This window comes from Oncorhynchus gorbuscha, unplaced genomic scaffold, assembly GCF_021184085.1.
Source record: "Oncorhynchus gorbuscha isolate QuinsamMale2020 ecotype Even-year unplaced genomic scaffold, OgorEven_v1.0 Un_scaffold_370, whole genome shotgun sequence".
In the NCBI taxonomy this organism is placed as follows: Eukaryota; Metazoa; Chordata; class Actinopteri; order Salmoniformes; family Salmonidae; genus Oncorhynchus; species Oncorhynchus gorbuscha.
This window is the reverse complement of record NW_025745222.1, coordinates 312,447-329,946: the sequence shown is the minus strand read 5'-3', so window position 1 is coordinate 329,946 and position 17,500 is coordinate 312,447. Positions and strand designations below refer to the sequence as shown.

The 17,500-nt window shown below is 47.3% G+C and overlaps 1 protein-coding gene across 2 annotated transcripts in view; it reads left to right on the top strand.

Annotated features, from left to right (window-relative positions):
• The first annotated feature begins 6,910 nt into the window (after nt 1–6,910).
• LOC124018013 (kelch-like protein 5) overlaps nt 6,911–17,500 on the top strand; it is a 44,671-nt gene continuing 34,081 nt past the window's right edge. Inside the window, exons 1-3 of one of the 2 annotated variants that reach the window (XM_046333270.1) lie at nt 6,911–7,631; nt 10,690–10,878; nt 17,139–17,275. In XM_046333270.1, the coding sequence (XP_046189226.1) occupies nt 7,042–7,631; nt 10,690–10,878; nt 17,139–17,275 (916 nt within the window). In that variant the 5' untranslated portion in view covers nt 6,911–7,041. The remainder of the gene's footprint in view (nt 7,632–10,689; nt 10,879–17,138; nt 17,276–17,500) is intronic. The other variant, XM_046333269.1, reaches the window with a different exon arrangement.

The following is a 17,500-nucleotide window of genomic DNA, read 5'->3' as shown; positions in this document are numbered from 1 at the left end:
GGGGGTTGTAGTGTGTGTGTGTGTGTTTGTGTTTGAAGAGTATGTGTTTGTCTCTGAGCTGCACAGCTCTGTATTGATCCTCTGTATATATTTCTATTAGAGACAGCTCTGTATTGATCCTCTGTATATATTTATATTAGAGACAGCTCTGTATTGATCCTCTGTATTGATCCTCTGTATATATTTCTATTAGAGACAGCTCTGTATTGATCCTCTGTATATATTTATATTAGAGACAGCTCTGTATTGATCCTCTGTATATATTTCTACTAGAGACAGCTCTGTATTGACCCTCTGTATATATTTATATTAGAGACAGCTCTGTATTGATCCTCTGTATATATTTCTACTAGAGACAGCTCTGTATTGATCCTCTGTATATATTTATATTAGAGACAGCTCTGTATTGATCCTCTGTATTGATCCTCTGTATATATTTCTATTAGAGACAGCTCTGTATTGATCCTCTGTATATATTTATATTAGAGACAGCTCTGTATTGATCCTCTGTATATATTTCTACTAGAGACAGCTCTGTATTGATCCTCTGTATATATTTATATTAGAGACAGCTCTGTATTGATCCTCTGTATATATTTCTACTAGAGACAGCTCTGTATTGATCCTCTGTATATATTTATATTAGAGACAGCTCTGTATTGATCCTCTGTATATATTTATATTAGAGACAGCATTACATTTAACATTTACATTTAAGTCATTTAGCAGACGCTCTTATCCAGAGCGACTTACAAATTGGTGCATTCACCTTATGACATCCAGTGGGACAGTCACTTAACAATAGTGCATCTAAAACTTAGGGGGGGTGGGGTGAGAGGGATTACTTAACCTATCCTAGGTATTCCTTAAAGAGGTGGGGTTTCAGGTGTCTCCGGAAGGTGGTGATTGACTCCGCTGTCCTGGCGTCGTGAGGGAGTTTGTTCCACCATTGGGGGGCCAGGGCAGCGAACAGTTTTGACTGGGCTGAGCGGGAGCTGTACTTCCTCAGTGGTAGGGAGGCGAGCAGGCCAGAGGTAGATGAACGCAGTGCCCTTGTTTGGGTGTAGGGCCTGATCAGAGCCTGGAGGTACTGAGGTGCCGTTCCCCTCACAGCTCCGTAGGCAAGCACCATGGTCTTGTAGCGGATGCGAGCTTCAACTGGAAGCCAGTGGAGAGAACGGAGGAGCGGGGTGACGTGAGAGAACTTGGGAAGGTTGAACACCAGACGGGCTGCGGCGTTCTGGATGAGTTGAAGGGGTTTAATGGCACAGGCAGGGAGCCCAGCCAACAGCGAGTTGCAGTAATCCAGACGGGAGATGACAAGTGCCTGGATTAGGACCTGCGCCGCTTCCTGTGTGAGGCAGGGTCGTACTCTGCGGATGTTGTAGAGCATGAACCTACAGGAACGGGCCACCGCCTTGATGTTAGTTGAGAACGACAGGGTGTTGTCCAGGATCACGCCAAGGTTCTTGGCGCTCTGGGAGGAGGACACAATGGAGTTGTCGACCGTGATGGCGAGATCATGGAACGGGCAGTCCTTCCCCGGGAGGAAGAGCAGCTCCGTCTTGCCGAGGTTCAGCTTGAGGTGGTGATCCGTCATCCACACTGATATGTCTGCCAGACATGCAGAGATGCGATTCGCCACCTGGTCATCAGAAGGGGAAAGGAGAAGATTAGTTGTGTGTCGTCTGCATAGCAATGATAAGAGAGACCATGTGAGGTTATGACAGAGCCAAGTGACTTGGTGTATAGCGAGAATAGAAGAGGGCCAAGAACAGAGCCCTGGGGGACACCAGTGGTGAGAGCGCGTGGTGAGGAGACAGATTCTCGCCACGCCACCTGGTAGGAGCGACCTGTCAGGTAGGACGCAATCCAAGCGTGGGCCGCGCCGGAGATGCCCAACTCGGAGAGGGTGGAGAGGAGGATCTGATGGTTCACAGTATCGAAGGCAGCCGATAGATCTAGAAGGATGAGAGCAGAGGAGAGAGAGTTAGCTTTAGCAGTGCGGAGCGCCTCCGTGATACAGAGGAGAGCAGTCTCAGTTGAATGACTAGTCTTGAAACCTGACTGATTTGGATCAAGAAGGTCATTCAGAGAGAGATAGCGGGAGAGCTGGCCAAGGACGGCACGTTCAAGAGTTTTGGAGAGAAAAGAAAGAAGGGATACTGGTCTGTAATTGTTGACATCGGAGGGATCGAGTGTAGGTTTTTTCAGAAGGGGTGCAACTCTCGCTCTCTTGAAGACGGAAGGGACGTAGCCAACGGTCAGGGATGAGTTGATGAGCGAGGTGAGGTAAGGGAGAAGGTCTCCGGAAATGGTCTGGAGAAGAGAGGAGGGGATAGGGTCAAGCGGGCAGGTTGTTGGGCGGCCGGCCGTCACAAGACGCAAGATTTCATCTGGAGAGAGAGGGAGAAAGAGGTCAGAGCACAGGGTAGGGCAGTGTGAGCAGAACCAGCGGTGTCGTTTGACTTAGCAAACGAGGATCGGATGTCGTCGACCTTCTTTTCAAAATGGTTGACGAAGTCATCTGCAGAGAGGGAGGAGGGGGGGGAGGGGGCGGAGGATTCAGGAGGGAGGAGAAGGTGGCAAAGAGCTTCCTAGGGTTAGAGGCAGATGCTTGGAATTTAGCGTGGTAGAAAGTGGCTTTAGCAGCAGAGACAGAGGAGGAAAATGTAGAGAGGAGGGAGTGAAAGGATGCCAGGTCCGCAGGGAGGCGAGTTTTCCTCCATTTCCGCTCGGCTGCCCGGAGCCCTGTTCTGTGAGCTCGCAATGAGTCATCGAGCCACGGAGCGGGAGGGGAGGACCGAGCCGGCCTGGAGGATAGGGGACATAGAGAGTCAAGGGATGCAGAGAGGGAGGAGAGGAGGGTTGAGGAGGCAGAATCAGGAGATAGGTGGGAGAAGGTTTGAGCGGAGGGAAGAGATGATAGGATGGAAGAGGAGAGAGTAGCGGGGGAGAGAGAGCGAAGGTTGGGACGGCGCGATACCATCCGAGTAGGGGCAGTGTGGGAGGTGTTGGATGAGAGCGAGAGGGAAAAGGATACAAGGCAGTGGTCGGAGACTTGGAGGGGAGTTGCAGTGAGGTTAGTGGAAGAACAGCATCTAGTAAAGATGAGGTCGAGCGTATTGCCTGCCTTGTGAGTAGGGGGGAAGGTGAGAGGGTGAGGTCAAAAGAGGAGAGGAGTGGAAAGAAGGAGGCAGAGAGGAAAGAGTCAAAGGTAGACGTGGGGAGGTTAAAGTCGCCCAGAACTGTGAGAGGTGAGCCGTCCTCAGGAAAGGAGCTTATCAAGGCATCAAGCTCATTGATGAACTCTCCGAGGGAACCTGGAGGGCGATAAATGATAAGGATGTTAAGCTTGAAAGGGCTAGTAACTGTGACAGCATGGAATTCAAAGGAAGCGATAGACAGATGGGTAAGGGGAGAAAGAGAGAATGACCACTTGGGAGAGATGAGGATCCCGGTGCCACCACCCCGCTGACCAGACGCTCTCGGGGTGTGCGAGAACACGTGGGCGGACGAAGAGAGAGCAGTAGGAGTAGCAGTGTTGTCTGTGGTGATCCATGTTTCCGTCAGTGCCAAGAAGTCGAGGGACTGGAGGGAGGCATAGGCTGAGATGAACTCTGCCTTGTTGACCGCAGATTGGCAGTTCCAGAGGCTACCGGAGACCTGGAACTCCACGTGGGTCGTGCGCGCTGGGACCACCAGAGTAGGGTGGCCGCGGCCACGCGGTGTGGAGCGTTTGTATGGTCTGTGCAGAGAGGAGAGAACAGGGATAAACAGACACATAGTTGACAGGCTACAGAAGAGGCTACGCTAATGCAAAGGAGATTGGAATGACAAGTGGACTACACGTCTCGAATGTTCAGAAAGTTAAGCTACGTAGCAAGAATCTTATTGACTAAAATGATTAAAATGATACAGTACTGCTGAAGTAGGCCAGCTGGCAGTGGGTGCGTTGTTGACACTACACTAATCAAGTCGTTCCGTTGAGTGTAATAGTTTCTGCAGTGTTGCTATTCGGGGGCTAGCAGGCTAGCTAGCAGTGTTGTTTACGTTACGTTGCGTTAAAAGAACGACAATAGATGGCTAGCGAACCTAGAAAATCGCTCTAGACTACCCAATTATCTTTGATACAAAGACGGCTATGTAGCTAGCTAAGTAGCTAGCTACGATCAAACAAATCAAACCGTTGTACTGTAATGAAATGAAGTGAAAAAGTGATACAACCTGTGAATGCGACCGGGTAGTTGAGTTCTATACAGAGAAGACGTTGGCTAGCGTTGGCTAGCTGTTGGCTAACTAGCAGAGTTGGCTAGCTAGCAGAGTCACCTACGTTAAGGACGACAAATAGCTGGCTAGCTAACCTCGGTAAGTTAAGATAATCACTCTAAGACTACACACTCTAAACCTAAACAACACAATTATCTTGGATACGATGATACGAAGACAGCAAAGACAGCTATGTAGGTAGCTAACACTAAACTAATCAAGTCGTTCAGTTGAGTGTAATAGTAATAGTTTCTCAGTGCAGCTAATCAGTGGACGTTAGCTAGCTGGCTAGTGAAGACTACGTTAGGACGGCGAAATACGATAATTACGCAATTATCTTTGATACAAAGACGGCTATGTAGCTAGCTGAGAAGAAATTGCTAAGATAAGACAAATCAAACCGTTGTGATATAATGAAATATGATGAAAAAGTTATACTACCCGTTGGAGCGACGTGCAGATGCGACCACTCGCTCCAACCGGAACCGGAATCACAGTGTGTCTATATCCTACTGTAGTAGAGAGGTCTGTATGTAGACTACATTCTGCTAGGTGTGTCTATATCCTACTGTAGTAGAGAGGTCTGTATGTAGACTACATTCTGCTAGGTGTGTCTATCCTACTGTAGTAGAGAGGTCTGTATGTAGACTACATTCTGCTAGGTGTGTCTGTATCCTACTGTAGTAGAGAGGTCTGTATGTAGACTACATTCTGCTAGGTGTGTCTGTATCCTACTGTAGTAGAGAGGTCTGTATGTAGACTACATTCTGCTAGGTGTGTCTATATCCTACTGTAATAGAGGTCTGTATGTAGACTACATTCTGCTAGGTGTGTCTGTATCCTACTGTAGTAGAGAGGTCTGTATGTAGACTACATTCTGCTAGGTGTGTCTATATCCTACTGTAGTAGAGGTCTGTATGTAGACTACATTCTGCTAGGTGTGTCTGTATCCTACTGTAGTAGAGGTCTGTATGTAGACTACATTCTGCTAAGTGTGTCTGTATCCTACTGTAGTAGAGGTCTGTTGTATGTAGGGTGTGTCCATTGGGTTATTCAGGAAGGTGACTGGACGGTTGTTGCCTGTAGCCCGGAGAGCTGGGAAGAAATGGGATGATTCCTCTGAGAAGAAATGGGATGGGTCCTCGGAAGAAATGGGATGGGTCCTCGGAAGAAATGGGATGGGTCCTCGGAAGAAATGGGATGGGTCCTCGGAAGAAATGGGATGGGTCCTCGGAAGAAATGGGATGGGTCCTCGGAAGAAATGGGATGGGTCCTCGGAAGAAATGGGATGGGTCCTCGGGAGAAGAGAGGGAAGAGAAGGGATGTGATCAATCACATTTATTCATAAAGCCCTTCTTACATCAGCTGATATCTCAAAGTGCTGTACAGAAACCCAGCCTAAAACCCCCAAACAGCAAGCAATGCAGCTGTAGGAGCACGGTGGCTAGGAAAAACTCCCTAGTAAGGCCAGACCTCTAGGAAGAAACCTAGAGAGGGGTGGCCAGTCCTCTTCTGACTGTGCCGGGTAGAGAGGAACCAGGCTATGAGGGGTGGCCAGTCCTCTTTTGGCTGTGCCTGGTGTAGATTAGAAACTTAGAGAGGAACCAGGCTATGGGGGTTGGCCAGTCCTCTTCTGGCTGTGCCGGGTATAGATTATAACAGAACATGGTCAAGATGATTGGTCCTCGGGGATCCACTCAGCCATTAACAATCTCTGGGAATGCTGCAATGCAGATGGAGATGGAGAGGTGACCGGGAAGAGAGGAGAGGAGATGAGGAACAGACAGAGTTCTTCTCAGTTGGTTCTAAGCACACTTTAGGGTTCCTTTGGTCCCTCTGTCCGGTCCCTCTGTAGGGTCCCTCTGTAGGGTCCGTCTGTAGGGTCCGGTCCCTCTGTAGTGTCCGGTCCCTCTGTAGGGTCCGTCTGTAGGGTCCGGTCCCTCTGTAGGGTCCAGTTCATTAGATGAGAGAGACAGTGTCCATCTCCTCATTACTCTCTAATTCATTAGATGAGAGAGACGGTGTCCGTCTCCTCATTACTCTCTAATTCATTAGATGAGAGACAGTGTCCATCTCCTCATTGCTCTCTAATTCATTAGATGAGAGAGACAGTGTCCATCTCCTCATTACTCTCTAATTCATTAGATGAGAGAGACAGTGTCCATCTCCTCATTGCTCTCTAATTCATTAGATGAGAGAGACAGTGTCCATCTCCTCATTACTCTCTAATTCATTAGATGAGAGAGACAGTGTCCATCTCCTCATTGCTCTCTAATTCATTAGATGAGAGAGACAGTGTCCATCTCCTCATTGCTCTCTAATTCATTAGATGAGAGAATAATGAATGCCTCACACACACACACCTTATTGTCCTATACCACCAGAATATTCTATTTTCCATATGTGTAAAATGTTGCCTGGTTTGTGCATAAAGCGTTTAACAGAATAAATTCCCTTTCGTATGGATGAAGAACTGTGTGTGTGTTTCTATGTGGAGGTGGTCATTTTATACACACAGAGATAGTGGACCAATTACGTGCTCCGTTGAGAGCGAGAGAGAGAGAGACTCCTACACCGTGTTCTTTTGGAAACCGAACGGAGTTCTGTCTCTCTCTCTCTATTCTTCCTCCGTTCTCTCTCTCCCTCTTCTTCTCCTCCTCAAGCCTCTCTTCCTCAGTTGTAACCGTGGGGTTTCGTAGAGAGCCGTAGTACAGTAAGCGACGGTAACTAGGTACGAGCTCCGGGACATTTCTCCCGGTCTCCAGAGCCTGGATGTCAACCAGCGGCTCCTCTTCTCTGCGGAAAGACTTTGATGTGAAGCAGATCCTCCGGAGTCGATGGAGGTGGTTCGGTCACCCGGCTGTTCCCCCGCCCCACAACCCCCCGCTAGGAGACTTCTTTACCGGGAGAGGAACAGGAGCCAGCCCCGGAGAGTACCAGAGCCCCTCTGTTAGTGTCTGTTCTACCAGTAACGGAACCGGTACAGGAAATAACTGCATAGTAGCAGTTGGAACTAGCGGTAACGGTAGTTGTAGTGGTGATAGTTCATGCAACGCCAATAACTGCAAGTTTACGGATAATTCTGTTGGGAGTCCCACTGATAACCTCCCGGTAACAGCGTTTGCAGCCGCGGCAGCTGGACATTCCTCTTGTCCGCGGTCCTTCAGCCAACCGGAGTGGGTCACCCGGTTGTCTGTCTCTCACTCTCGGCCGGTAACAGACGTAGAGCGCCCCGCGGATGGCTCGTCGCTCCTCCAACCGGCGGTACCGGAGGCGTTTGTTCCCGTGGCTGAAGAGGAGACGGGACTGACCGGAACCGAGAGTAATAATAACCGCGACGACACTGCCTCCAGCTCCTGCAGGTATGAGGAGAATGAGTTGAGCTTGTTGTCTCCTCTCTGTGCTTTAACGTAGGTCTGTGTTTCAGCTAACTTTCTGTTAGCTTTCTGTTAGCCCGCCTACTTTCTGTTAGCTTTCTGTTAGCCTGCCTACTTTCTGTTAGCTTTCTGTTAGCCTGCCTACTTTCTGTTAGCCTGCCTACTTTCTGTTAGCCTGCCTACTTTCTGTTAGCCTGCCTACTTTCTGTTAGCCTGCCTACTTTCTGTTAGCCTGCCTACTTTCTGTTAGCCTGTTAGCTTTCTGTTAGCCTGCCTACTTTCTGTTAGCCTGTCTACTTTCTGTTAGCTTTCTGTTAGCCTGACTGCTTTCTGTTAGCCTGCCTGCTTTCTGTTAGCCTGCCTACTTTCTGTTAGCCTGCCTACTTTCTGTTAGCCTGCCTACTTTCTGTTAGCCTGCCTACTTTCTGTTAGCCCGCCTACTTTCTGTTAGCCCGCCTGCTTTCTGTTAGCCTGACTGCTTTCTGTTAGCCTGACTGCTTTCTGTTAGCCTGCCTACTTTCTGTTAGCCTGCCTACTTTCTGTTAGCCTGCCTACTTTCTGTTAGCCTGCCTACTTTCTGTTAGCCTGCCTACTTTCTGTTAGCCTGCCTACTTTCTGTTAGCCCGCCTACTTTCTGTTAGCCCGCCTACTTTCTGTTAGCCTGCCTACTTTCTGTTAGCCTGCCTATTTTCTGTTAGCCTGACTACTTTCTGTTAGCCCGCCTACTTTCTGTTAGCCTGACTGCTTTCTGTTAGCCTGCCTACTTTCTGTTAGCCTGCCTGCTTTCTGTTAGCCTGACTGCTTTCTGTTAGCCTGACTGCTTTCTGTTAGCCTGCCTGCTTTCTGTTAGCCTGTCTACTTTCTGTTAGCCCGCCTGCTTTCTGTTAGCCCGCCTGCTTTCTGTTAGCCCGCCTGCTTTCTGTTAGCCCGCCTGCTTTCTATTAGCCTGCCTACTTTCTGTTAGCCTGCCTACTTTCTGTTAGCTTTCTGTTAGCTTTCTGTTAGCCTGCCTACTTTCTGTTAGCCTGCCTACTTTCTGTTAGCCTGCCTACTTTCTGTTAGCTTTCTGTTAGCCTGCCTACTTTCTGTTAGCCTGACTACTTTCTGTTAGCTTTCTGTTAGCCTGCCTACTTTCTGTTAGCCTGCCTACTTTCTGTTAGCTTTCTGTTAGCCTGCCTACTTTCTGTTAGCTTTCTGTTAGCCTGCCTACTTTCTGTACAAAGTTAAATTCTCTATAGGTTTTTACTGAATGGTCAACTTTGTATAGCAAGCAGCATTCAACATATGACACTCTCTGTGGGTCTACCGTATATAGGAGGCTCTCTGTAGGTCTACTGTATATAGGAGGCTCTCTGTGGGTCTACTGTATATAGGAGGCTCTCTGTGGGTCTACTGTATATAGGAGGCTCGCTGTGGGTCTACTGTATATAGGAGGCTCGCTGTGGGTCTACTGTATATAGGAGGCTCGCTGTGGGTCTACTGTATATAGGAGGCTCGCTGTGGGTCTACTGTATATAGGAGGCTCGCTGTGGGTCTACTGTATATAGGAGGCTCGCTGTGGGTCTACCGTATATAGGAGGCTCGCTGTGGGTCTACCGTATATAGGAGGCTCGCTGTGGGTCTACCGTATATAGGAGGCTCGCTGTGGGTCTACCGTATATAGGAGGCTCGCTGTGGGTCTACCGTATATAGGAGGCTCGCTGTGGGTCTACCGTATATAGGAGGCTCGCTGTGGGTCTACCGTATATAGGAGGCTCTCTGTGGGTCTACCGTATATAGGAGGCTCTCTGTGGGTCTACCGTATATAGGAGGCTCGCTGTAGGTCTAGTTCAAACCCCCCGAGCTGACAAGGTACAAATCTGTCGTTCTGCCCCTGAACAGGCAGTTAACAACACTGTTCCTAGGCCGTCATTGAAAATAAGAATTTGTTCTTAACTGGGTTAAGTTAAATAAAGGTTTAAAAAAAAGAGGGTGAAAAAAGAGCAGACAATATCCCTATTTTAAAGGTAAATAAAGGTATACTTTTATGACTGCTGAATACCAACTATTAATCTTTTCAAACCCAGAGTCATTGGAAGAACAGGAAGTTACCAAACCACAGAAGAAGTAAATAATATGGCTAGCTAGCAAACTTGGAAACAATGACCCATTCCTATAAGTGTGTACTATTTTTAAGTAGTGATAAATAATACCCATTTTTTTTAATTAATTTTTTTATGACTGTTGCCACCTGTTTTTAAGTTTATTGTGATGGTAATGACGTTTGTTTTATATTATCTTTATTATAGGTCGCTAGATTTTAGCTAGCTACAGTGGTACCGTCAACCTAGCCTAGCTTTTAGCTAGCTACAGTGGTACCGTCAACCTAGCCTAGCTTTTAGCTAGCTACAGTGGTATCTTCAACCTAGCCTAGCTTTTAGCTAGCTACAGTGGTATTTTCAACCTAGCCTAGCTTTTAGCTAGCTACAGTGGTATTTTCAACCTACAGTGGTATTTTCAACCTAGCCTAGCTTTTAGCTAGCTACTGTGGTATTTTCAGCCTAGCCTAGCTTTTAGCTTGCTACAGTGATATTTTCAACCTAGCCTAGCTTTTAGCTTGCTACAGTGATATTTTCAACCTAGCCTAGCTTTTAGCTTGCTACAGTGATATTTTCAACCTAGCCTAGCTTTTAGCTAGCTACAGTGGTACCGTCAACCTAGCCTAGTTTTTAGCTAGCTACAGTGGTACCGTCAACCTAGCCTAGCTTTTAGCTTGCTGCTCGGCAGTGCAAGCTCGTTTGACTTTCTATGAAGTTTGAGAAACAAGTTGAAGCTAAAGTAACTAAACAAAACATGTTTTATTATCATCTAAAACTATATATATTTATCCTGTTCTTGAATGACAAGGTCACAGTGTGTGTCATGCTATGGTCTTGGTTGCCATAGACCCGACAATTAAAACACTATCTTGATGTGTACATCGTGTCTTACTCTCGCAGGTGAACACTAGTTAAATAAACTCAATAAAATGTGTGTTTGTGTGTGTGTGTGTGTGTGTGTATAGGACTTCCAACAGCAGCGCAACGCTGTCCTCATGTGTGTCGATGGAACCGTGTGTGTCCCCCGACGAGTGTGTGTACACGGCTCACGCACACGCAGACCTGACCTTCAGCAGGATGGAGACCTACCTCCGAACCAAGCAGCTGTGTGACGTCACTCTGGTGGCAGGGGACAGGAGGATACCTGCTCACAGGTAACACACACACACACACACACACACACACACACACACACACACACACACACACACACACACACACACACAGAGTTGAAGAAGGAAGTTTACATACACTTAGGTTGGAGTCATTTAAAACTCGTTTTTTCCATCCACTCCAACATAATGTCTTGTTAACAAACTATTGTTTTGGCAAGTCGGTTAGGACATCTACTTTGTGCATGAAACAAAAAATAGAACTGTTTGGCCACAATGACCATCGTTATGCTTGTAGGAAAAAGGGGGGAGGCTGCAAGCCGAAGAACAACATCCCAACCGTGAAGCACGGGGGTGGCAGCATCATGTTTTTGGGGTGCTTTGTTGCAGGAGGGACTGGTGCACTTTTTCAAAATAGATGGCATCACGAGGAAGGAAAATGATGTGGATATATTGAAGCAAACATCTCAAGACATCAGTCAGGAAGTTAAAGCTTGGTTGCAAATGTGTCTTCCAAATGGACAATGACCCCAAGCATACTTCCAAAGTTGTGGCTTAAGGACAACAAAGTCAAGGTATTGGAGTGGCCATCACTAAGCCCTGACCTCAGTCACATAGAAAATGTATGGGCAGAACTGAAAGTATGTGCAGCAAGGAGGCCTACAAACCTGACTCCGTTACACCAGCTCTGTCAGGAGGAATTGGCCAAAATTCACCCAACTTATTGTAGGAAGCTTGTGGAAGGCTACCCGACACGTTTGACCCAAGTTAAACAATTTAAAGGCAATGCTACCAAATACTAATTGAGTGTATGTAACCTTCTGACCCACTGGGTGATGTGATGAAAGAAATAAAAGCTGAAATAAATCATTCTCTCTATTATTCTGACATTTCACATTCTTAAAATAAATTGGTGATCCTAACTGACCTAAAACAGGGAATTGTACTAGGATTAAATGTCAGGAATTGTGAAAAAAATTAGTTTTTAGCTAGCTCAGTGCTGCCCCCTCTCGTTGATTAACTATAGTTTAAGGCTGACCAGGGTACTGCAGGCTAGCTCAGTGCTGCCCCCTCTCATTGACTAACTCAGTGCTGACCCCTCTAGTTGACTAGCTCAGTGCTGCCCCCCCTAGTTGACTAGCTCAGTGCTGCCCCCTCTAGTTGACTAGCTCAGTGCTGCCCCCTCTAGTTGACTAGCTCAGTGCTGCCCCCTCTAGTTGACTAGCTCAGTGCTGCCCCCTCTCGTTGACTAGCTCAGTGCTGCCCCCTCTAGTTGACTAGCTCAGTGCTGCCCCTCGTTGACTCTAGTTGACTAGCTCAGTGCTGCCCCCTCTAGTTGACTAGCTCAGTGCTGCCCCCTCTAGTTGACTAGCTGCCCCCTCTCGTTGACTAGCTCAGTGCTGCCCCCTCTAGTTGACTAGCTCAGTGCTGCCCCCTCTAGTTGACTAGCTCAGTGCTGCCCCCTCTCGTTGACTAGCTCAGTGCTGCCCCCTCTCGTTGACTAGCTCAGTGCTGCCCCCTCTAGTTGACTAGCTCAGTGCTGCCCCCTCTAGTTGACTAGCTCAGTGCTGCCCCTGACCCCTCTCGTTGACTAGCTCAGTGCTGCCCCTCTCGTTGACTAGCTCAGTGCTGCCCCCTCTAGTTGACTAGCTCAGTGCTGCCCCCTCTCGTTGACTAGCTCAGTGCTGCCCCCTCTCGTTGACTAGCTCAGTGCTGCCCCCTCTTGTTGACTAGCTCAGTGCTGCCCCCTCTAGTTGACTAGCTCAGTGCTGACCCCTCTAGTTGACTAGCTCAGTGCTGCCCCCCTCTCGTTGACTAGCTCAGTGCTGCCCCCTCTCGTTGACTAGCTCAGAGCTGCCCCCTCTCGTTGACTAGCTCAGTGCTGCCCCCTCTAGTTGACTTGCCCCCTAGCTCAGTGCTGCCCCCTCTACTAGCTCAGTGCTGCCCCCTCTAGTTGACTAGCTCAGTGCTGCCCCCTCTAGTTGACTAGCTCAGTGCTGCCCCCTCTAGTTGACTAGCTCAGTGCTGACCCCCTCTAGTTGACTAGCTCAGAGCTGCCCCCTCTCGTTGACTAGCTCAGTGCTGCCCCCTCTACTCAGTGCTGCCCCCTCTCGCTCAGTGACTAGCTCAGTGCTGCCCCCTCTCGTTGACTAGCTCAGTGCTGCCCCCTCTCGTTGACTAGCTCAGTGCTGCCCCCTCTAGTTGACTAGCTCAGTGCTGCCCCCCTCTAGTTGACTAGCTCAGTGCTGACCCCCTCTCGTTGACTAGCTCAGTGCTGCCCCCTCTAGTTGACTAGCTCAGTGCTGCCCCCTCTAGTTGACTAGCTCAGTGCTGCCCCCTCTAGTTGACTAGCTCAGTGCTGACCCCTCTCGTTGACTAGCTCAGTGCTGACCCCTCTCGTTGACTAGCTCAGAGCTGCCCCCCTCTAGTTGACTAGCTCAGTGCTGCCCCCTCTCGTTGACTAGCTCAGTGCTGCCCCCTCTCGTTGATTTAACTATAGTTTAAGGCTGACCAGGGTACTGCAGACTAGCTCAGTGACTGTATTTGGCTAAGGTGTATGTAAACTTCGGACTAAAACTGCACACACACACACACGTATAAATATATAATTGTATATATAAATGCCATTTGTAATCAGCACCTGTTTGGAACACATAGCTTTATCTTCTATTTTTAACTATTCACTTTTATTCCACACATCTGACTTCCTTTTACCTCCAGTGAACACGCCCCCTGTGTTTGATTGGACAGCTTCTACCTCCAGTGAACACGCCCCTGTTTTGATTTGACAGCTTTAACCTCCAGTGAACACGCCCCCTGTTTTGATTTGACAGCTTCTACCTCCAGTGAACACGCCCCCTGTTTTGATTTGACAGCTTTAACCTCCAGTGAACACGCCCCCTGTTTTGATTTGACAGCTTCTACCTCCAGTGAACACGCCCCCTGTTTTGATTTTACAGTGTCTTCGGGAAAGGACTCAGACCCCCCCCCCCCCTCGACTGTTTCCACATTTAATGTTACATACATTCTAAAATATATTTAAATTAATACACTGCCTCATCGATCTACACACAGTACCCCATAATGACATCACAATACCCCATAATGACAACACAGTACCCCATAATGACATCGCAGTACCCCATAATGACATCGCAGTACCCCATAATGACATCGCAGTACCCCGTAATGACATCGCAGTACCCCGTAATGACATCGCAGTAGCCCGTAATGACATCGCAGTAGCCCGTAATGACATCGCAGTAGCCCGTAATGACATCGCAGTAGCCCGTAATGACATCGCAGTAGCCCGTAATGACATCGCAGTAGCCCGTAATGACATTGCAGTAGCCCGTAATGACATTGCAGTAGCCCGTAATGACATCGCAGTAGCCCGTAATGACATCGCAGTACCCCGTAATGACATCGCAGTACCCCGTAATGACAAAGCGAAAATAGTTTTTTTTGTGGAAATCTATTAAAAATCAAAAAATGGAAATACCTTATTTACAGTATTCAGACCCTTTGCTATGAGCCTTTAAATTGAGCTCAGGTGCATCCTGTTTCCATTGATCATCCTTGAGATGTTTCTATAAATTAATTGGAGTCCACATGTGGTAAATTCAATTGATATGGACATGATTTTGGAAAGGCAGTCATCTTTCTATATATGGTCCCACAGCTGACAGTGCAGGTCAGAGCAAAAACCCAAGGTGGAAGGAATAGTCCGTAGAGCTCAGAGACAGGATTGTGTTGATGCACAGATCTGAGGAAGGGTACCAACAAATGTCTGCAGCATTGAAGGTCCCCAAGAACACAGTGGCCTCCATCATTCTTAAATGGAAGAAGTTTGGAACCACTAAAACTCTTCTAAGATCTGGCCACCCGGTCAAACTGACCAATCAGGGGAGAAAGGCCTTGGTCAGGGACGTGACCAAGATCCCAATGGTCACTCTGACAGAGCTCCAGAGTTCCTCTGTGGAGAAGGGAGAATTTTCCAGAAGGACTCCACCAATCGGGCCTTCATGGTAGAGTGGCCAGACGGAAGCCACTTCTCAGTAAAAGACCCATGACAGTCCACTTGGAGTTTGCCAAAAGGCACCTGAAGACACTCAGACCATGAGAAACAAGATTCTCTGGTCTGATGAAATGCTGGATGAAGTGATAAGACTATTCTATAAAATAATTTCTCTGTAATTAATATTACCTGATTGAACTAATCATGTAAATGTAATTAACTAGAAAGCGGGGCACCACGAAATAATGTTTATAGAGCTGTTATCTTCCGAATAAACTCTTAAAGACCTGGTACTCTCTTACATCAATTGCAGTCAATATTTAATCATCACCTTATTCAGTCTCATCTGAAAGTTGTAAATTCTTGGTTATCTTCATGAACCCTGGCTAACAAGTTGAATCAGCAATACAAAATTTGGTTTCATTATTTATTTACTAAATACTTAAACCGTCACACAGAATTACCCATGCACAGGATGGGTCATACATTGATTACTAATGATGTCATAAAATAACATGTCCCTAGTGGACGGAACAGATATGACTGTTGGTTACACAAAGAAAGGGGGGTTGGGTTTTGAATGAAAGAGCGGGAAGACTGAGGAACAAAAGGAATTTGGTCTCTGATCGGACCTCATGAAGCTATGCTATCGTAAATACAGAATCTTATGCATTCGAAATAACCGCCCATTTTGGAAAAAAGGAAAATGCAAGAAGTATTTACTCTGAGCGGTGCTTCAATAGGTTGGTGGTAGATGGAAGGCCGTGTTGCCCAACAGAGCTCTTCCTGTCCTTTGAAGACTGTCTGGTAGAACGGATGCGTTGTAGTACCGTCGTGTGTTTGGTAGAAGAGATACTTTGTCCGTCCTTTCCTCGTCCGCGTTTACAGCAGCTGCTGCTAACTCAACGGCTAGGAGGTATCACTTCTTTAGTGAATAAGAGTTCAAAGTTCATACCAAGTTGCCATACTTGAAGCTCACGCTGAAGTTTAGTTCTGTAGTTTGATATTAGCCCCTTTTAACGTCGTCCTCACGTCCCCGGGATCACAAATGTTAATTTCGTTAATAGGGGCTTATGTAGTGGAGAGAGAAGGGCGTGTTTCATAGTTTACAACCAATGTCTGTTCACTTGGGCGGGGCCACGGAGTGAACAGAATTTACCTTATGGAAACAATTCTCGTATTTAGAAGCTAAAATTTACATTTAATCTTTTCACAAATTGCACAACAATTCCATGTGAATCTGATAACTAAAACTGTATCTTGGAAAGTCTACACATTCATGTCATCCTATCATCAGTAATAATGTCTCGGACGACAACTGGTCTGACATCATTATTCTTTAAGTACCAACGCATATTTTCAACTGGTTAGTAGAGAGAGAGGAAAGGGGGGAAGGTATTTATGGGGGTCATAAACCTGACCAACAGGCCAACGTCATGACAACCGATTGACCTCTTTGGCCTGAATGCCAGGCGTCATGTCTGGAGGAAACCTTGCACCATCCCTACGGTGAAGCATGGTGGTGGCAGCATGATGCCTTGGCGTTTGTTTTTCAGCAGCAGGGACTGGGAGACTCGTCAGCATCGAGGGAAAGGATGAATGGAGAAAAGTACAGACATCCTTGATGAAAACCTGCTCCAGAGCGCTCAGAACCTCAGACTGGGGCTAAGGTTCAATTTCCACTAGGAAAACGACCTTAAGCAGGTTACCAAGACAACCCAAGTGGCTTCGGGAACAAGACTCTGAATGTCCTTCAGTGTCGCATCCGGAGTGTGGAAATTGAACAAATTTCTGCCCCCGATAGTAAATAGTCTAATATATTTGTGCGTGATGAAAGCCTTATTTTAGCCGAACAAAATTCTCTCTTCCGAATAATCTCTGTTTTTTCGCTCTCTCTTTCTCACTCTTTCTCTCTCTGTGCTGAGAGTCCCATTTATAGTGGTTTGAACATCTGAATTTCCCTCACCTTCCTCCCTGTCAGACTGGTCCTGTCTCTCTCTCTCTCTCTGGTCTAAACATCTGAATTCTCCTTCCTGTCAGACTGGTCCTGTCTCTCTCTCTGGTCTGAACATCTGAATTCTCCTTCCTGTCAGACTGGTCCTCTCTCTGGTCTGAACATCTGAATTCTCCTTCCTGTCAGACTGGTCCTCTCTCTGGTCCGAACATCTGAATTCTCCTTCCTGTCAGACTGGTCCTGTCTCTCTCTCTGGTCTGAACATCTGAATTCTCCTTCCTGAACATCTGAATTCTCCTTCCTGAACATCTGAATTCTCCTTCCTGTCAGACTGGTCCTGTCGTCGGTGTCTGACTACTTTGCGGCCATGTTCACCAGTGATGTCCGAGAGGCCAAACAGGAAGAGGTTAAGATGGAGGGGGTGGACCCTGATGCATTGTGGGTGCTGGTACAATACGCTTACACAGGTACACACAATTACACACCACCCCTGTGTAGGGCTCAGGCCAAAAGAAGTGTACTATACTATTTATATCACACACACTCACTGGACAGTTTATTAGGTACACCGTCCCATTCACCATAATGGATGGCTCCTACAGACAGGCATCAAGACATTCAGTTACTGTTCCATCGGACAGTTTATTAGGTACACCGTCCCATTCACCATAATGGATGGCTCCTACAGACAG